This window comes from Akebia trifoliata, chromosome 3 (assembly GCF_017979445.1).
Source record: "Akebia trifoliata isolate Shusen 1 chromosome 3, ASM1797944v1, whole genome shotgun sequence".
NCBI classification, from domain to species: Eukaryota; Viridiplantae; Streptophyta; class Magnoliopsida; order Ranunculales; family Lardizabalaceae; genus Akebia; species Akebia trifoliata.
In genome coordinates, this window is record NC_141377.1 from 26370924 (window position 1) to 26393099 (window position 22176).

At 34.5% G+C, this 22176-nt stretch overlaps 1 protein-coding gene across 1 annotated transcript; it reads left to right on the forward strand.

The window, feature by feature from the left end:
• The first annotated feature begins 16857 nt into the window (after nucleotides 1-16857).
• On the forward strand, nucleotides 16858-20984 carry LOC147406224 (uncharacterized). Its single transcript, XM_086432521.1, has 3 exons — nucleotides 16858-17459; nucleotides 17742-18537; nucleotides 20151-20984. The coding sequence occupies exons 1-3, from the start codon at nucleotides 16858-16860 to the stop codon at nucleotides 20982-20984; spliced, it is 2232 nt and encodes a 743-aa protein (XP_086288647.1).
• Nucleotides 20985-22176: the final 1192 nt, after the last annotated feature.

Below are 22176 nucleotides of genomic sequence, written 5' to 3' on the forward strand. Positions count from 1 at the left end.
CACAAAGATTTTCTAAATCGACTAAAATAGAAATTTGTAAAAATTTTCTAAATTGAAAAGTTATGAATTGGAACTTCTAAATTGGCACTTTATGAGATTTTTAAATCAGAAATATGAAATTATCCAAATAAAAAAATCATGAATATGATGAATTTTTAAATTAGAAATTGGCAAATATGAATTTTTCGAAGTAGAAAATTATGATTATAAAATTTCTCAAATTACAAAATCATAAAATTCTAAAATTAGAACGTTCTAAAAGTGAACCTTGCAAAAATGAGAATTGTGAACATGAAAAATTTTAAATTACGAACACATGGTAGCTCAACCAATTGGCGAATCAACAACCCACATGTGTAAAATTTCACATAAAAACATTAGGGACATGGGGAAAATTAGTGAATCAACCGTTCACACATATATACAAATTTTTTTAAAAAGGGACACATGGAAAACGTTAATAAATTGATTGGTGAATTAATTCCCATATACACAGAAATCAGTGAGTTGACTCAAGCCTATTTTATTGAAAAAACTCAATTTTTAAACTTCCTTCATACAAAAATCAGTGACTTACCTCGACTCAAATCTTCTAAAAATTTTCATATTAAAATTCAAAAGTACTAGATTGGATCAATTATGTGCGTACACACCTATCTATTTTATGGGGCATTGATCTTCAAACAACGAATGACCTTGTTCGAAAGGAAATCAATGATCTATATGGACAAGCCGATGTCTCAATTTGTTTTTATCGGTATCACATGCTAATTCACATAAAATAACAATTAATGCTCAAAACAAGACCTAAATCCCTCCGGCCATTAAAGGATCCATTAGAGACTCTTCCCTGCATTCCATATACATTAAAACTATGGAGAGGTATTAAATAAGAAAGAAAACAACCCACCTAACTCACCGATCGTTCGAAGGATGCACTAGAGATTCGTTTACACTAAAATGGACACGAGAAGAACGTGGTTGTTGTACTCGATTCTTCAGAATAGCAGATGATTAAGAAATCTTGAGAGAGATGTTAAAAGAGCGGGTTATGGGAATAATTAAAAAGTAAGGGAGAGGGATTGGGGATGATGGTCGTGAGCAGCTGTTATTGTGAGGATTGTGATTGCTCGAATGAGATGAGAAGAAGGTGGCCCAATGAAGTTGTTATAAGCATTGACAGAGTTGGGACTGCTATACTTGGTGAGGAGGATGGGGTTTCAAGTGGATCGAAGAGGCAAACAACAGAAAGAGGAGAATAAGAGGAAGAAGACGATGGTATGGCTATGGAGGCTGAATCGAAAAAAAGAGGAATGGGGCTTTTATACCTTGGATGGAGACGATGGTGGTGACGTTGGGTGAGGGAGTGTGACCTACGGATTACATGGAGAATATGTAGATAGATGGTTCTTAGAGTGAAGAAGAAAGAAGGATGAAAGAAAAGTCAGTGAAACGGGTAAAAGTCTGAGAAAAAAGATCGATGGAGAATGTCTGTTAGAGAGGGAAAGAGAGATAGCTTCTTCTTTCTCCTCTTTCCTCTTAGTTCTGTCCAAAACGTGATAAAATCCTCCTCTTTTCTTTTTATTTTTCTTACTTTTCAAAATTTTTCATTTTTTCTGCTTACTGTCGTATGTGGGTTGTGAGAACAAGAATTTAAAAAATAGAAGCCCCTCTCCCTTTGTAAGGATGAGAGGTAGCCTTTCTATAGGTGTTTTTTAGGATTTCTTTTTTAGTAACTTTCTCTTTCTTTCTTTTACTTGTTTTTTTTTTTTTTACTTTTTGTTTGTTTCTTCTATGACTAAACCAAAGAGAGACACTCTCTCTATTTGAGTTTAGAAGGAAAGGGACCATGATCCCATGCTTCGTAACTCACGCCGCTTCCAAGCTCAATGTTAGTTAGATTCGTTGATTGGTTGAAGGGTTGGAAATTTGATCCGATTGGTTATTGGATTGTTCGATTTTACTTGAGGTTGGTCGATTGAACCTTAATTTGAATGTTAATGGGTCGATTAAATTTTAATTACGATTTAACTGGTCAATTGGATTTTAATTTAAATGTTGATTGGTTGATTGCATTTTTTTATTTTTGTGATTGGTTGATCGAATTTTACTTTGAATGTTAATTGGTTAATTGTATTTTTTATTTTTTTATTGGTTGATCGAATTTTAATTTGAATGTTAATTTGTTGATTTGGATTTTAATTTGAATGTTGAGGGATTGATTAACTTTTGGATTGAATATTGATTTAAAATTTTCAAGTTGATCGTTTGAATTTTAATTTTCATTTCTATTTAATTTTTTTATTTATTTTAAGTTTGTTGTTTTATTTCAATTTTCCTAAAAGTCAACGTCTCAATGTACAAGTTGGACATTGAGGGGCATTTTGATCATTTTGTAATTTTTTCATAAATTTCTTTGTTTTTGTCGGTTTGCATCCCGTTAGACTCGAAATCATATTCTAAAGACAATGAAGGTACTTTCAATACTTTTCGGGTGTCCGAAATTCGTGAGGGGTATTTTTTTCATTTTAATAATTTTTGTCCATTTTAACGAATTTTGGAGTGACGTTTCTTTTAGTCCCAACTTAATTATTTCAAAGTATTAATGTCATATTTTTCAAGCGTAGCGAGGTCTCTAATTTATCCAAATGTATAGCAAACCTAAGCGTACATGCTTGCTAAGTCGGGTGAAAAGTGTAGCGATCCTAAGTTTGCGTAATTTTATGTCACTGGGCTAGGAGAAAGAAAAGAATAGAATTAGAAGAGAGAGGGAATTTGATGGATGCCTTTCACAAGCTTTCGAGTTCTTTGCGCTCATCATTAGAATCCATGGCAATTGGGTGACGGATTGCCAAGTCAGGCGGATGCAAAAATGGGGTGTCTACACTAAATACCCAAGTTGAGTCTAACTATTTTCACTTTGTGCCCTCATCTATATATGTTTTTCTTTTTTTTTCTAACAAATCTCCTTATATACCATTTACAAGTTGGGCATAGTAGCTTTACTCATGTCTCCACATGGAGACTGTTGGAGTTGAGATCTCTTAGGAAACACGGTAGTTTCCTATCTCTTAAGAAACTCGATTTGCTTCCCATCTCTCTTAGTAAACCTTAGGAAACACAATAGTTTCCTATCTCTTAGGAAACTTGGTTAGGTTCCTATCTCTTAGGAATCCTAATTGTAACATATATATATAACTCTGGTTGTATTCTAAATCTGTAACAAATCAGAAAAACAATATATATGAACATTTCTCTCTATGCATGTAGGTTGTATTACTGAAACACGTTTTCTATCTTATCGTTTTGTTTTCTATTTTTGCTACATGGTATCAAAGCAGGTTTTTTAAATCCTTTCACTCTTAGTGATTTACTTTTTTTCTTGTTGAGATTTTTTTTTAGTCAACAATGGCGAACTCAGATGGAAATCATAGTTGGAGACTATCATCTGTGTATTGAATGATCCCAACTACATTTTGTGGTCCAGAGCTATGTCCTTGTCTTTGGACAGCAAGAAAAAACTTGGGTATATTAACAACAAGATCATTCATCTAACTACTGCAGATCCAAAGCTTGAAGAATGGATCTACAATGATCAACTTGTGAGATTGTGGCTTCTCAACTCAATGCAGCCAAAGATAGTAGAGAACTTCACTTTCTCAGATTCTCCAAAATAGTTGTGGGACTCTGTGGCGAAGCTGTATAGCAATCAAAATAATGTAGCCCGCATTTTTGAATTAAATAGTGAAATCGTTGTTGTAAATCAAGGGGAAAAAACCTTTATAGAACATCTTGGGCATCTAAAAAAATTATGGGACGAGTTGGAGATGTATCATCCGCATACTGTTGATGCTAAGACTCTCTTGAAGAAGGCTAAAGAAGATACGATTTTCTCCTTACTTAATAGTCTCAAGCTTGATTATGAGAATCTTAGAAGTAATATTTTCATGAATGCAACTCTTCCTTATTTGTCTAGTGTTTGCTCTACTATTCAGGGAGAAAAAACTAGAAAAAAGGCTATGACCAATGAATTAAATTCTCATACTAATAAAGCTAAAGCAAGCACTCTTTTTGTTGGAAAAGATGACAAGAAGAAATTTTTTAATAAGAAGGAAATAATCAGCACAAGCCTAAGTGAGATACCTATAGCTGTGATCATTGTGAAAAGATAAGTCATACCAAGGATCATTGTTGGCAGCTTCATCCTCATCTTCCTCAAACTTTTGACAAAAGTACTGATAAAATAGAGCGAGCAGCAGTCGCTGAGACCTCTATCTCATTAAATCATCTCACTCGTCTTCTACAACAACTCAGTAAGAATCTTCCCTTAGAATTTGATCCTTCTTTTTGTACTCATGTGGTTGGTGCATTCGTAGCTAATGGGACCATGGTGCCTGTTCAAGGCACTGGGAAAATAATTTTTTTCTCTGGCTCATCCAGTTCTAAATCCCTTCTTGTGCCATCATTTCCTACCCAATTGTTGTCAGTTGGGAAGATAACTAACTCATTAAACCGTGATGTCATTTTTTCTCCCATAACTGTTATTTTTCAAGATCAAGTGTTGGGGAAGAAGATTGATGAAGAAGTTTATTCGAATGGTATCCATCTACTTAAACCTATCAATAAAGCCTGTCATACTAGTGATATGTTCAAGAATCGTCTCTTTCATCAACGGCTTGGATATCCATCCAACCACATTTTATCATCTTTTATCATATTTATTTCCTTTTTTTTTCTATTAAATCTAGTACTTGTGATGCTAGTCAATTTTCAAAACAAACTCGTTTGTCATTTGTTATTTTGAGTCAGTTACTATTGAACCTTTTGAGTTGATTCATTATGACTTGTGGGGACCTACCCCAATCACTTCTTATGATGGTTATAAATTTTTTGTGTTATTTATTGATGATAAGTTTCGTGCTACTTGGATATATCTCTTAAAATCTAAATATGAGGTGTGCTCTGTTTTTCAAGATTTTCACAATATGGTGACTACTCAATTTAATGCGAAAATTAAAATTTTTTACTTTGACAATGGGTTTGAATTTGCAAAAGGTCCATTGCCTATCTTTTTTCATAGCCACATAATTATTCAATAGACTAGCTGTGTGGAACTCCACAACAGAATGGGGTTGCAAAGAGAAAAAGTCAACATGTTTTGGAAAGTACAAGGGCCTTAATGTTTCAGATGACCATTCTGAAGCCATATTAGTCTCATGGGGTGTTAACGGTAACTTATCTCATTAATAGGCTCCCTAGTCGAATTTTACGTTTCAAATATCTTTTGGAGATCTTGTTGACTAGTAAGCCAGCTACCTCCCACATGCGGATTTTTGGATTTGTATGTTTTGCCCATCGCTAGGCTACTCATCGTGATAAGTTTGACACTCGAGTAATCAAGTATGTGTTTGTTGGATACTCTTCCATACAAAAATGGTACAAATGCCTAGGAAGTTGATCATTTCTCGTGATGTCCATTTTAATGAAGTTGAACCTTATTTTTAACTTAAGTCGGGGAATTGGTCCCATGCGAGTATTTGGCAGATTTGGTACCTCTTTCGGCTATTAGCTCTGTCAATGAGATTAATAACATTAAAGAACATGATCTTATGGTGGCTAATCTTTCTAACTCAGCCCCTACTAAAGTTGCAGTCATTGATCTGATCCCATCCATTGAAGTAGTTCAGAGGAAATTTCAGAGGGAAACTTGTCTTCCTAACCATCTTACGTATCATACTGTGGCCTATCCTATATAGGACCGTGTAACTTATGATCATGTAACTCAATCTCATATAGCCTTTCTAAGAGTTATATTGAGTTATGAAGGGCCTAAAAATTTTTCGAGAAGCTAATCTTGAACCGGTATGGAAACATGCCATGAAAAAAGAGTTGTGAGCATTGGATGAGAACAAAACTTGGTCTATGGTATTGTCACCTCCTAGGAAGAAGACTGTGAGATGTCATTGGATTTACAAGATAAAGTACAATTGTGATGGCAGTCTTAAATGATATAAGGCCAGGTTGGTTGCAAGAGGGTTTACCCAAACTTATGGAGAAGATTACAAGTAAACATTCGTGCTAGTCGCAAAAATGAATACCTTTAGAGTTTTATTGTCACTAGCTGTGAATAATGATTGGAAATTATTCCAGTTAGATGTTAAAAATGCCTTTTTGCATGGAGACTTAGAAGAAGAAGTGCATATGAGTATTCCACCTGGACACCCTCAAGAATCTCATGTAGGACTAGTTTGCAAGTTACACAAGGCCATCTATGGCCTTAAACAATCACTTCGTGCATGGTATGCCAAGCTCAGTTACGTGCTTGAAAGCAATGGGTTCTTACGAAGCGGCATCGATTCTTTATTGTTCATCAAAAGGACTACTTCAGGAACTACAATAGTTCTAGCCTATGTTGATGACATAGTAATTACAGGTGATGATCAAACTGAAATCTCAAGACTCAAGATTTTGTTATTAAGAATTTGGAGATTCTAAAGTTTTTTTTAGAGATTACTTATTCAAAAAAAGGTATATTTCTTAATCAAAGAAAATATGTGCTAGCCTTGTTACATGCGACAGGAAAAATGGGTGTAAAACCTACAATTACTCCTATTGAGAGTGCAGGAAAAACTAACTTGGATGGTGAATTGTTGTGTGATTTTGGTCAATTCCAACAAGTAGTAGGAAGGTTGATTTATCTTACAATTACTCGCCCTGATATTTCCTATGCAGTTAGCTTGGTTAGTCGTTTTATACATGTGCCTAGAACTAATCACATAAATGTAGTTACAAGAATTTTGTAGTACTTGAAGGGATCTCCTGGAAGAGGAATATGGATGAAAAAAATGGTCATAGTTATATTATGGCTTACACTGATGTAGATTGGGCAAGATGTCTGATTGATCAACGGTTTCCAGTTGGATACTACACATTTTTTGGAGGTAATTTGGTAACCTGGAAAAGTAAGAAGCAAACTGTTTTTATACACTCAAGTACTGAAGTAGAGTATAAAGCCATGGTTGCGACTACTAGTGAAATTGTTTGGCTCTTTGCATTGTTACAGGATTTGGGTTTTGAATCATCCCAACTATCAAAAATGTTTTGTTATAATCAGGCTGCAATTTATATCGCTTCTAACCCGGTGTTCCATGAGCGAACAAAACACATCGAAGTTGATTGCCACTATGTTTGAGAAAAAGTTCAAGCTAACACTATATGTACTCCTTTTGTTCGAAGTCATAAACAATTAGCTGACATTTTTACCAAGGGGCTTCCAACTACTTCATTTCAAGACATCATTGACAAGTTGGGCATTCTTGATTTCTTTGCACCAACTTGAGGGGGAGTAAATTTGGTTAGGTTCCTATCTCTTAAGAAATCTAATTGTAATATACATATATATATAACTCTGGTTGTATTCTAAATATGTAATAAAATAGAAAAACAATATATATGAACAGCTCCTCTGTGTGTTCACGTAAGCTGTATTGCTAAAACACATTTTCTATTTTATCTTTTTTTTTTTATTATTATCTTTGCTATAGAGACCCATACAAGCATTAGCTTTACTTTACTTAATTTCTTTCTGATATCTTGGGCTTAACTTAGTACTCTTTTAGATCCAAACATTGAACCCAAAAAGAAAATAGATGATAGTAATCCGTTGTTTAGAAGAAAAATCATTGTTTTTATTTATTTATTTTCCAACCCAATATTTTACCAATTTCAAACTATGATAAAATTTGACCAAGTTAAATTTAGACTAAAATTTATCTAAGATATTACAATCTATCTCCATTAAAAGAATTTCTTCCTAGAAATTAAAGACATTCCAGAAAAACTTAATAATTCATTGAATTCCACTATTAAATTGAGATTCAATTTCCATCGAAATTTAAACTAAGTACCGATAAAAACATACAACATACATCTTCCATTTGTCTGAAACTTAAACTTCAAACACATATAACATATTCTAGTTGGATTAACATCATCATGAAATTCTTATGTACTAATCGAATATTCAAACCACCAACAACACTTTAAATCACAAATTAATCTAAAATAAGAATGCTCACATATAGTTCTTCCAAAATAATAATCATAGTGTACAATTATTTTTTTGTTAACTACTCAATATACTACAAGTGTACTATCATTAAATACATTTGTTTTGTCCACTGTATCAAAGCTCCAATCTAGTAATTATGCCTGAAAATTCCTCAAACACATAAATTCAATTTATCTTGCCAAAAGAATTTTTTATTATTTTGATCTATAATTTTGGTTGAGCACTAAAACCTAAGCTCAAATTCCTTTCAATTCCTTATCATCTCTCTATGATTCGATCAACCTCTGGACAAGGGTTGGTCGAGCTACCTAGCTATAAACATAAGTTTGAAATTCTTGTCTTCCAACAAAAAGATTAAAGTCTTCGATCGCATCAAGCATTTTCCACCTATGCAAAGTTAAACCAACTATTATTCCCCGACATTTTTGTCTTAAGGCATTTGCTACAACGTTCGCCTTCCCAGGATGATAGTTGAGACTAAAGTCAGTCTTTTAAAAATTTCATCCACCGCCTTTTTCTCAAATTCAATTCGTTCTAGGTGAATACATACTTCAAAATTTTGTGATCTAAGTAAACTTCAAATTTCTCTCCATACAAGTAATTTCGCCAAATCTTCAGGGCGAAAAAAAATCGTGGTCAATTATAAATTGTTTTTAAGATAATTTTGTTCTTGGTTCTTCAATTGATGAGACACATAGGCAACCACTTGACCTTGTTGAATCAAGGCACATCCTAAACCTTAGTGACACATTACTATAGAGGGTATACCCTTCTCCACTTGCTGAGATAATCAATATAGGTGCTAAGATTAATCTCTTCTTCAATTCCTGAAAGGACATTTCATACCCTTCATCCATTTGAACTTCACTTCATTCTTGGTCAACTATGTCATCAGTACCATTAGACGAGATAAACCCTCAACAAATTGTCGGTATTATCCAGTTAGACATAGAAAGTTGCGGATGTGAAAAACACTCTTCGGTCTTTCCCTATTCAAAACTTCCTCAAATTTCGTAGGATCTATAGAAATTCTGTCTACAAAAATTACATGCCCTAAGAATTGGACTTCAATAATCAAAAGTCACATTTTATCCACTTCGCTTAAAGTTTGTTTGCCCTCAAAATTTATAAGGAAATCCTAAGATGTAACTCATGCTCCTCTCGACTCTTTCAATAAATTAAAATGTCACCCACAAATACTACGATGAAATGATCTAGATCTTCCTTAAATACCCAGTTTATCGAGTTCATAAAAGTGGTTGGTGCATTCGTCAATTTGAAAGGTATCACTAAGAATTTATAAGGACCGTAACGAGTACGGAAAGTTATCTTTGCAATAACTTCATCTTTCACCCTCAACTAGTGATATCTTGATCGTAAGTCAATCTTCGAGAAGTATTTAGATCCCTTCATCTAAGAAAATAAATCGTTTATCCGGGGTAAGGGATATCTATTCTTAATTGTTACCTTGTTCAATTGTTGATAATCTATGCAGAGCCTCCAGGTATTGTCCTTCTTATTCACAAAAAGTACCGGTGCACCCCAAGGAGAGGTACTGAAACGTATAAAGCCCCTATCTTGTAGGTCTAGAAGTTGCACCTTCAAACTCTCGAAGTTCAAATGGTACCATATGGTAAGGGGCAATGGATATAGGCATTGTGGAGGGATAGACTTCAATCGCAAAATCTACCTCTCTTCTTGGAGGTAACCAAGGCAATTTACCTGGAAATACATCTGAAAAATCTTGAACAGTGGCTACATATTTGAATGGTTGCTCATTGCCTTCTTCACCCACTATACAGGCTTACAAATTCAAATATCCTCCAACCTTCGATCGATAAGTTCGTTGGTCAAATAAGGGTGCAGACAAAGGAATGTTTTTTCACCAACAAAATGGAACATCGAACTACTAAGATCACGAAATGAGATTTTCTTCTTAAAGTAGTCTTCAGTAGTGTGGTAAGCTGCCAACCAATCCATACATAAAATGGCATCATACTCTGACATCCCTAACTGAATAAAGTCAACCACTAATTCATTATCTACAATACAAATCACATACAATCGACACACCTGATTAGTCTCTACACAACTACCCATTAGAGTGGCAACCCATAAGGAAACTCCAAATGATACATACTCCAAATCCAAAATAGATATGAATGAGGTGGCAGTAAAAAAATGTGATGAACCAGAGCCAAATAAAATTCTCACCCAAGAATTATATATAAGAAGTGTACCTTCTACCACATTATTGGTAGCTCTGGTATACGGCTGTACTATTGAAAATGCTTGACCTTGAGCTCTAGGCCTTTGATTTCCACCGTGATCTTTTCATTGCTATTTTTGTTGTTGTGGCTGCTTGTATTGTTGTGGATGAGGAGATTGTGATTGTTGCTGGCACATAGGATATTATTGTTGCTGACGAGGTGGGTATTGAAGAATTCTTTGCCTGCCTCCTTGAGGACACTCTTACTGAAGGTAGCTAGGTTGGCCACACTTATAACAAGTTTTTTGCCCTTGGATTGGTTGGATCTACGGAGCAACTCCTAGAGGGTACTCTCTAACAAGCCTTCTATCTTCAAGATGATTGTTGTTGCGGAATTGTCCTCTGCCTCTTATTTGGTTCAAAACTCTACTTACTCTCCCTCGACTTTTTCCCTCAGTCCTTCCACATATTGTCTTCAATCCTCTTAATATCTTGCAACTCACCTCCTACCAATAAAGCGTTTTCTACCATCTTAGTGTAGGTGTTAACCTTCATACCTGCTAACTTCTCCCAAATAGCTTGTCAAAGTCCCAGGAGAAATTTATTTGATTTTAGCTCTTCGGTGGTTACTAAGTATGGCGCAAAATGTGATAATTCATCGAATTTGCCTTCATATTGGCTAATCGATAAAGTCCGTTGAATAAGATCCATAAATTCCCTCATCCGTTGATCTATTATCCACTCTAAAACGTATTTCTCGAATAATAAGTCCTCATATCGAGTCCAAGTCATTTGAACTACATTTCTAATCCTTTTCATTAAATCCCACCAATATATGCATCACCCTCCAACATAAATGCCGCCAATGGTACTCGTTGATACTCATCAGTCGCTAGCCAATCTAAAATCTTCCTAATCTACTTCAGCCATTTTTTTTCATCTGTTTGGTCGGGCTATCCCAATAAAGATAGATGGGTTTAACCCTTTGAAGTCCTTTATCATTGCTACTCTAGTATTTTCCTCGTTTCTAGATGGAGTCCTCGGAACCCGGTGTCTTGTTGTAGGTACTTCTGGAGCACGGTGTGCAGCTGTGGACTGCTGTCTTTGAGTAGGAAAACTCCTGATCGCACCTCCTCTGAGTCAGGCCATAAACTATACAAAGGGCAAACACATTTAGAGTCCACCCATGAACAAACTAAAATTGTTGGGTTCGAAACATGGAGGTTGTCTAAGTTGTTCTAATCATGCTGATAAAACATCAATCACAATTATTAAAAATTCTAAAAGGGATCCTTTTTTTTTTTTTTTTTTTAAAAGAAAAAGACTCATCAATGGCCCAATCAATTACGATATTTTATTGATCCTGTGGGCCTACTAACTGATTCTCTGATACCACTTTGCCACACCCCAAATTCTGGAAACTTGTGTGCCGACACCCATGGTCTGAACTACAATCCAAAATTTATGGACTTTTTAAACATAAGACAAAATTTCAATACTTGACCTCCGGTCACTCTAAAATCCATAACTAAAAAACTATACATCAAACAGGTTGAATTCTTTTTTTCTATATTCCTATGGTTCAATTATATAACAAATAAAAATGTAAAAATATTTTATGATTTATTTATTTATTTTATACGGATCTTTTAAGTCACGGTTTGTTAACTTGGATTTCAAATTGACAAATATGTTGGGTCAAGTTTACGTATTTTTAAAACACTTATTTTTTAGTGTAAGGTCACGACAAGAAAGCAGTGAATAAGTAACCAAATTATAAAATGGACTTTATCCGTTTATAATTAAAAACAGGTTTAAACCATTTTACCTATTAAAGTCCTTTTAATCGTGTTTTAAAAATCTCATTTGCCTTCTCATTATATGGGAACGAACCACTCTCTCTGTCTCTCTCTATCTTCTATCTCAGTATCTCTCTCGAGTGACCTCTTGGTCTCATATTTCTCTCTCCATCGCTCCTTCGATCGACCTCTCAATCTCATCTCTCTCTTTCAGTCGTTCCTTCGATTGACCTTTCAGTCACTTTCTCAATCTCTCCCTCGATTGACCTCTCGATCTCATCTCTCTCTCTCTCTCTTAGTCACTCCCTCGATCGACCTCTCGATCTTTATCTCCACGGAATATTACATCGTAGCTCTTTATAGAGAGATGTAGCCCAAATCTCAGAGTGCCACAATGTCAACTATCAAACCCTAAGAAGGCACATCTCGCTCTCACAGGTAAGATTTTCGTTTTATTGCTTTTTACATTTTGATATTCTCTTCGATAATTTTGATAATTTCTAATCTATGATTAGTTGTAGAGATTTGAAGATAATTGTTTCTAATCTTTCTTCTTGGAGCTAGATTTACATGGATCACGTCGAATTGAACACGAAGCAACTATGTAATCGAATCGTGCTTCACTTCAATTTATTTTGTGATTTCTAATTCTGAATTTGAACATTTGAAATTAATTTTTTCGCATTCGACTTGAATTAATCATCTTAATACAGTAATTATTGAGTTGAGATCTAAATTCAGTGTTGTGTAATTGAGAAAATACTTCCTCATTTTACGTCCAAAATTTGATTTAATCTGGATTTTTTTTAATTATTATTATTAATTTAATATTATTTGAAGAGAAAATGATTATAACTAAAATTATCAAGGATTTGTTTGGAGGGAATTTGATTTATGGAAGATGTGATGAACAAGGGGAGATTTGTAGGACTTGTGGTGTGATTCACATTGATTTGTTTATTGTGATTAATTCACAGAATGCATATCCCAGTTCATATCTTAGTAAATTTTTTTTCGTAGGTTCTTAACCAAATTCTTTGGACTGGGAGATATTGAAATGTGACTGCTACTCATTTCAGTTATGTTGTACTACACTTCCTGGGTATGTGAAATATTATTTGATTTATTACTTTTATTTTCCTATTTTCAACCTTGCAATACCTGACAACTCCCAAACTGTAATTTGTTGTTTTTGTGTTTGTAAGATGCTAACTTAAATTATTTAGAATTATTTACATTGAAATCGATGTGGCTCTATGGCTTTTCCCTGATTTAGGATTTCTTATGTTCTTGTATGCATTGAATGTTAAGGTGTTCATCGTAATCGTGGTGTACATATTTCAAAGGTAAACTAAGTTTCATCAAATTGCTTTATTTTAATTAAGGTTCCAAAATAAGAATGGTGAATGGTATTTGTTGAAAATTTTCAATATTACATAGTTGCCAAATAGTCACCAACTATTGTTGTTTCTGTTCCATATTTAAGTTTACACTTTCAGCCATGTAGTTTTTGTTATTTGCATTGATTGGAAGTTAGAAAGGGCTACCTTCAGCTACATCATTTTTCAAAATCTTATTGACTCCAACTATCTCTATTGATTGTGAATAATGTTATAGGTATTTGTGAATCGTTTCTTTTTTAAAAAACTTTTCTTAAATGATTTAGGAATTTCATGTAAAGGAAACAAAATTGCAAGTCATGATTAGTCTTACCTGATGCATTTATAGTAGTATTAGTGATTTTCTTGCAATTTAGGAATGCTCGCAATAATATATTGGTTAATTTTGTGCTCAGTGCGGATAACCATGCACCTACTTCTAAGCACATTTAGCACTACATTTAACCTTGTTGGAACTATATATGATCCAAAGACCATGCAAGCTTCTGCATGGTCAATCCAAAGAAGGCCTCAGTTTGCTAAGTTGGTTAAAGTCTCTGAGAGTTGATACAAAGACCTGGGTCCAAAACCCACCTTCATCTACTAGTTGCTAACCACTATCGTGCTTGTTTACCCATTGAAACAAATTTCTCTCAACAGATATGTCTTAAGCAAAATAAGCTCTGTAGGACCATTGAATAAGTATTAAGGACGATAAGAGGTATGTGTGTGATCTTACACATACATCCCATACACAAATATATTCAAACGTGGTATTTTTCAGTATGAGTGATATGCTCTCCCTTGTAGTTGACCTTTGCAAAGTAATAGTTACAGTATTATTTATTTATTTTGGTCAGTAGTAGTGCTTACATTATGACTTATGCTTGTAGGTAAGGTCGCTGACACTTGATGTTAAAGTCTGGGAGCCTTCTGTTGTAAGTTTGTTTCAATCACTGGGTAATACATATACTTACTCAGTCTAGGAAGAATTATTAGACTTGTGTGGTACATTTTTGGATGATGTACCTACTAGGTGAATAATAGATAACATGTTAGCCTCCAAATTTAGTATTTAACAAGATATTACTGAAACTGACACGTTATTATTGCAATACAGATTCTCTAAGTCTGATAAACACCAATTAATTCCTATCAGTAAGCCTAGTCCTTCTGATCATATATTAATAAAAGAGAAGTTCATTCATGTGAAGGTACTGTCCTAAGAAAAATCTATACATCTGTTAGGTCTGTTTTGGTTGGAAGTTTTAATATGCAAACACTTCGCTTTTTTAACAAATCTAAATTTATTCAGAACAATTATTTTTAAATTTTTTAGTATTTAGGTGTTATTCTCTTTAGGTGGATAAACACTAAATTTCTAAGCTGTGGTTTGAATTTATATTAGCTTATCTTACATTTTTATATGAACTAAAGTCATTTTGTACACCCCAATATTGTGGATAAGGTATAGATGATGTGCTCAACACATAGACTAAATTTTATGGACGTGTCAAATTATCAATTTTGTGTGCCTGACACAATCAATGCACTGAGACATACACACGTGTCATTGTTAGTTGTCTATGTCATGATCTTTTGAGTTATTGGACATCCAAAAGTTCCATGTGGCACGCTATTTCAGGCCCACTGACCCAAAGACCTTTAGTTTTGACCCACCTCTTGGACCCAGGCACCAAAAATCACCATATTGGTGATTTCTAGTCGTTGGCTTTGAGCATGTCATTATAAACTGGAACAACGAGTAAAAATAAACTAGGGTTTCAAGTCCCTAATGAAAAATGCTCATAACCATCAGGTAGAATCATAAATCAGGTTCATTTTTGGTGTGTACATCCGTCTAAATGTCTGCAAAACATTGATGGGAACAGTGGGTAGGTACATCAAAAGGTGGCAATATGGCAAACTCATAATAGACATGTTATTTGTCGTTCCTATGGTTATTTAAATCTTGCTACTTTCTATCAGCACCTGCTTTAAAAATCTTCATTATTTTACATATGCTTTGTATTCTATTTTGATGTTCATCGATATACATGAGAAACAATTTCTTTTAGCTTTTAATCGCCTTGTTTATTAATTTAGTGATCTAGAATTGAAGTCTGTTCCCTGCTTTCAGTATGCAGAAAAGCTTTTTGTGTGTAGACCAAAGGAGGATCAGCATCTTCTTTCTGTGGCTCGTCAGATGTGGGACAGTGTCCGTACCAATGCTGAGGGGAAAAATGAACTGGATTGCTTTATTCACTCTAATAAAGCAAATCCGAGAAAAAAAAAATATATTAAAAAGGGAAAAATGAACGCTAGTAAAAGAGACAATGGGTGAAGAAACCTTTTATTATTATATTAGAACCTTAATACACAAACCAACTGTTACTTTTCCATCCAAATCAAATGGACTATGGCTCCAACATAAGGTTACTAACAAAGCATACATGAACTGCACAATTTGTATAAAAGAGTTGAAACTTTGTAGTGTGTACAATCTCAAGATACTTCAAAAGCTTTGTAAAAGAATTGAAAGGTTGTAGTGCAGAATCTCAAGATACTTCAAAAGTTTTATATATATATTTATTCAACTGCCCCTTGTAGCCCTAGTTCCTGTTGTAGATAAAGTAAGAATGAAGAAACCTTTACTCGTAAAACAACAGAACCTGTCATCTAGAAAAACATACACTGATTTCAGCCTGAAAAAAGCACATGAATGATACACTAATAACCTTTCTTATGTGTTGGCAATTAATGAGTCTTGCTAGTTGCCAAGTCCTTATCTAGTGAGCTGAGGTACCTTATGTCCTTTTTGTACTATGGCAAGCTCAAGTCCTTACCTAGCGAGCTGAGGTACCTTATTTCCCTTTAAGAATTGACCATTGTAGACTTGATTTCATTGTCTAATGGGATGCAACATTTCACTTCCCTTCTTTGAAGATTGGATTGCATAAGGAAGACGAGTATTGGCCGTTGATTGAAATTAATGGCTGTTAGTAGACGTGGGTCTTCTTCAAAAAAATCTGGAGCGGATATGGGTATACCAGCTGGAGCGGAGCAGGAAGTGGACAATCCGGATTTGGTTTCAAATCTCGAGGTGGTTCTAAATGTTCAACCAATGAGAATGGAAAATGCTTTCCAAGCTTTGGAAAATGAAGCTGAAAATCTTGAAACAGAGCCTGTGCAAGTGTCTGGTAGCAGTAGCAAGGAAGGAACAGGAACAAATCTGGAAGAGGCTGAGGCTACTAGCGCTGTTAACGCAAAAATGGTTAAAAAACAGAGTATGAGAAACATAAAGAAGAAGAATGTGGGGGAGATCACAAATAGAACCACGAGATCTAAAGCTGTCCCTAGCGAGGGAAACACAATCAATTTGTATTAATGTCAGTGATAATGTGGAATGTTCGAGGTATGAATTATGCACGAAAGAGACAAGCTATTCGTGATTTTATTAAAGAGGAGAAAGCTGAGTTGATGGGGTTTTGTGAGACAAAAGTACAGATAGAAGAAGCAGCGAAGTTTCAAAAAAAGCTATGTAAAAATTGGAAGTTCATTGATAATTATGATTCTCATTTTTATGGTCGGATATGGGTGGGATGGAATCCAATGTGTTTTTTTGTGCAAAAGATTTTCGAATCAAGTCAAGTGATCCATTGTAAAATTACTCGAATTCGGGATGGATTCATTAGCTTTATGTCGTTTGTATATGCTGAAAATTTTGAAAACGATAGAAGATTACTGTGGACAGATCTAAGGAATTTAGCCACGCCAGAACCTTGGATCGTGTTGGGCGATTTCAATACGGTTCGTTTCCAAGAAGAAAAGGTTGGAGGACGGCCTACTTCTAGTCGTTCTATGCGTGACTTTAATGAGCTCATTAATTCGATTGGTTTTCATGATTTGAGAACAAATTCTGACTGGTTCTCTTGGAGCAATAAATCTACAGGAGGTAGACGGATTCTATGCAGATTGGATAAGGCTTTAATTAATATGACGTGGGTAGTTAAATTTCCTCAGATGAGTTTGAGTTACTTACCTTGTGGAGTTTCCGATCATGCTCCATTAAAATGGGAATTTCCAAGGAATTCTACAGGTGGCCCAAAAGTTTTAAATTTTTTTTCTTTGTGGATAGGCAAACCAGGTTTGAAAGAAGTGGTATTCAATGCTTGGAACCAAGAAATCATAGGTACTCCTATGTTTAGACTCACAAAAAAAATTCGGGCGGTGAAAAATTCCATAAGAGAATGGAATAGGAATTTTTTTGGGTCTATTCACAGGCGGAAAAACGAAGCCAAAGATAATTTGTTTAGAATCCAAAACCAAATTCGAAGGGAGCCGATGAATAATAATCTTCAAGGCCAGGAAGTGGAGGCTCTGAGAGTGTATAATTCTGAGCTAGACAATGAAGAAAGTATGTACAGGCAAAAGTCAAGGATACAGTGGCTTCGGGAAGGGGACAGAAATACTCATTTTTTTTACACTTCAGTAGCCGCGAATATTGCAAGGAATGGAATTATGGAGTTGGTCACGGATCAAGGAGAATTACTCAAAGACGAAGGGAAGATTGGAGCATGGGCTACTCAATATTTTTCAGAAATGTTTCGCAACCCGAACACTACTGTAAGTACGCAAGTGCCTTTTAATTTAAAATTCTCCGCGGAACATGTGCAAATATTATCAAATCCTATTACAAAGGAGGAGATAAAATCTGTTATATTTGCTTCCCCAAGGAATAAATCTCAGGAACCGGATGGATTTGGGGGGGAATTTTTCAGTAATTTCTGGGATATTGTGGGTGAAGATGTGTGTGTAGCAGTGTTGGACTTTTTTAAAAAGGGGAAGATGCTGAGGGAAATTAATGCCACATTAATTTGTTTAATCCCAAAGGAAGAGAATGCCAATCGCCTTGAAAAATATAGACCTATTGCCCTTTACAACTTTATCTACAAGATCATTTCCAAATTACTTGCAAATAGGTTAGCCGTCTGTCTTCCTGATATTATTTCTCCTAATCAATCGGCTTTTGTTAAAGGAAGAAATATCCAAGACAATATTCTTCTTGCTCATGAAATGGTACACAATTTTCACAATTCTAAATCTCCAGAAACCTTTTGTGCCAAGATTGATATTAGGAAAGCCTACGATTGTGTTAATTGGGGCTTTTTGAAATCAATTCTCTTTCAATTAGGATGTCCTTCAATTTGGATAGAACGCGTTATGGAATCTGTGTCTACACCCAGTTTTTCAATTCTTATCAATGGTTCTTCTCATGGATTTTTCAGAAGTGAAAGAGGTCTGAGACAAGGAGACCCTCTTTCTCCTTATTTATTTACGATGATTATGGAAGCTTTTTCTTGTATCCTTAATCAGTTTGTTTCTTCAAATCAATTGAGTATTCCTAGAGTTATGGGTAGTCCGGGCATTTCCCATTTGATCTTTGCCGACGATGTTCTAATATTTTCTAATAATGATGAATCATCAGTAAGATCTATTCGAGATGTTCTTAATTTTTTTTCAAGGCTTCTGGTCTTCAAGTTAATGAAGCAAAGAGTCAGATTTTTTTTAGTGAATCTTGTAAAAATCAGAATGATATTCTTGCTATTCTTGGATTCACGAAAGGAAATCTCCCTATCAGATATTTGGGTCTCCCTTTATTCTCTTCTAGACTTACTCATACTCTTTGTCAACCTTTGATTGATAGAGTATCCAAAAGGGTAGAGGGGTGGAAATCAAATCTTTTGTCGTATGCGGGAAGACTTGAATTAATTAAATCTGTATTATCAAGTTTTCAAATCTATTGGTCTGCTTCTTTCAATATCCCGGTGAGTGTGTTGAAAAAGATTGAGAAAATTCTTAACAATTTTTTGTGGAGTGGTCCCTTACTTGAGCGTTCTATTCATCCAATCAGTTGGGCTACAGTTTGTAGTTCGTTTGAAAAAGGAGGACTTGGCATTCGACGTCTTAGGGATATAAACAAAATTGGTATGGCTAAATTATTCTGGAGACTGGTGGAAAATAAATCCCTTTGGGCAGAATGGATGAGGAAGCGATATGTGGGGGATGCGAATATCTGGGGATGCCAACCCCCAAATAATGCGTCTTGGGCATGGCGAGGTATTTTAAATGAAAGAGAATTTGTTAGAAAGCACGTCCGATTTTTAATTGGAAATGGGGAAAACACGTACATATGGAAAGATCCTTGGTTACAAGAAGGGAGTATTATTTCCAGATTTGGCAACCGAGTTATAAATCAGTTCGATAGTCACTCGAATGCAGTTATCCAAAATTTTATTGTGGACAGAATGTGGGTGTTTCCAAGACCATATAATGATCGCATGCAAACAATTATTGATATCATTTCAGAGAGACCAATCCCTAAGATGCTGATGAGAGATAGAATAATTTGGAAACTTACATCAAATGGTCAATTCTCGTCTAAATCGGCTCACGAGGCGCTATGTGGAAGGCAAGAGTCAATGGGTTGGAAGAAAATTATTTGGAGTAATTGTATTCCAAGGTTTTCTTTTATTGCGTGGTTAGCGGTACAGAAGAGACTTTCTACTGTGGAAAATCTAAATAAGAGGGGCTTCAAATGGGTGTCTCGATGCTCTTTGTGTTATAACCATCAAGAGACAAATGACCATTTGTTCTTTCAATGTTCATATACTAGATGGATCTGGATTCAGTGTTTAAAGAAGTTCGGAATTTTGCGAGTAGGAGTGGACTCAATAGAGGCGGAAATTCAAGTGATTAAGAGTGTGCGATTTCAGTGTAAACAGATAAAGCAATTGCTTTATGCTTCTTTTTGTGTAGTGGTTTACTATTGTTGGAAGGAAAGAAATCAGAGAGTTTTTGTAGAAATTAATTCCCCAAAGGAAGTTGTTTTGAAACAGGTTGGAGAGGTGATACAAAATCGGTTTGATGGCTTATCGATTGAGGAAAGATTTAGCCATGTATATGGGCAGATTTTAAACAATTGGAGTTGCTGTTACTCCATTGTTAATTCAGATTTAACGCTCATTTCTTGGTCAAAACCAGAGGAGGACGTGGTAAAAATTAATACTGATGGAGCTCGATCAATGCAAGGCTCAGGTTTGGGGTTTATTGGCAGAAATAGCGATGGTACAGTACTTTTTGTAGGCTGGAGCAATATTTCTGCAGTTGACATTATCCAAATTGAGTTGCAAGCAATATTAGAAGCTATGAGATATGCAAGAGCAAAGGGATTGAATCGTATTCTAATTTCCTCTGATTCGTTATACTCAATTAAATGCATAAAGAATGAAATCGTTTCATCATGGAAATATGAGGAAATATTGTTGGAAATTGCAGAACAGAGCCAAAATTTTGTTAGTTGTTTGTTTGAATTTATGTGGAGAGAAACAAATCGAGCAGCGGATTATCTAGCGAAATTGGGTACTTATTCAGATGGTTTTTTCGTTATTGAAGATATATGTAATGTTCCTCAAGAAGTTTTGACAATTGTTGAGGAAGACTTAATCTGTACCTACACTCGTTAGTAGTGTTTCAGGGTGGGGTCCCTTTAACCCCAACTTATCAATAAAAAAATAAAAAAAAGATAAACCCAACATCGCTGGAATTAGAGAGAGATGGTGGAAGACAAGGAGAGCCATCATCAGCACCATCCAGATCTCATATTACACCAACTGTTGAGGCCAAAATTGTAGTTGCTGATTTTTGAATTAAGTTGTCCAAATCTGTATTATAAGGTTCGTTTCTTGCATCCCCTTTTGCTAACCTAAATCTATCACTAGAAATCTTATAAATCTATCTTAATTAATGAGTGTTTTGATTTTTTATTTTTTTGTATTTTTAATATTTGGAAAATGTGTCTTCAATAGAAAGTCCTGGATATGTTTTCTTTGCCAAAACAATTCGCTAAGTTTATATTTTTCGGTAAAACCATTATTTGCATATGCATTTATGTAAAGCCATGAATAACTTTTTTATTTCCATTCACCTGTGATGAATCTTATATTTGTGGAAAGCCCAAAAGTTATATTTTTAATAAAAATATAGAAAGAAATTATTTCAAAAGTTTTATTTTATAAATTTGTCAGAAAACCCAGCATGGTACAAAAACAATTTCCTGTGGTCCCACTCATGCATCCTTGACAAAAAAAATTTAGATCAATTAGCATATATCAAAATTAACTGATATTAATTTTCTACAAAAATAGAAGTAAATTAATTGAATATAGACTATTGAAACTCAGAAAAATTCAATTATTTGCTTGGTTAAAGCTCTACACAAAACAGAAGAAAATGTTTTCTGTTATAATTTCAGCTAAACGTTTCTTTGAAAATAATTCTCAAAAAAATATTTAAATAGCTTTGTTTTCTTGAATTTTTTTGTGGAAACCCATGGAGGTCCGTGAAACATTCCAACTGATTTCATCAGTTTTTTCAATTTTATAGATTTTTCTGCAAATTTTTTAATCCAACAGATATTCATGTTCCATCAATGTAAGCAATAAACACTAAAAAGTGGGTTTTGACAAATTTTCATAACATTAATTGAAATACTAAAAATGATAATAACAATGAAATTAACAAATTTTATCTATATATTTATTAATGGTACCACCCAACCATGAATCTGAACATTATTCCTTCACGAATCAAGTTTGAAACTTATTACAACGAAATAGTTCTAAGAGAATTAAATGAATGAAAAAACTACATTAAAAC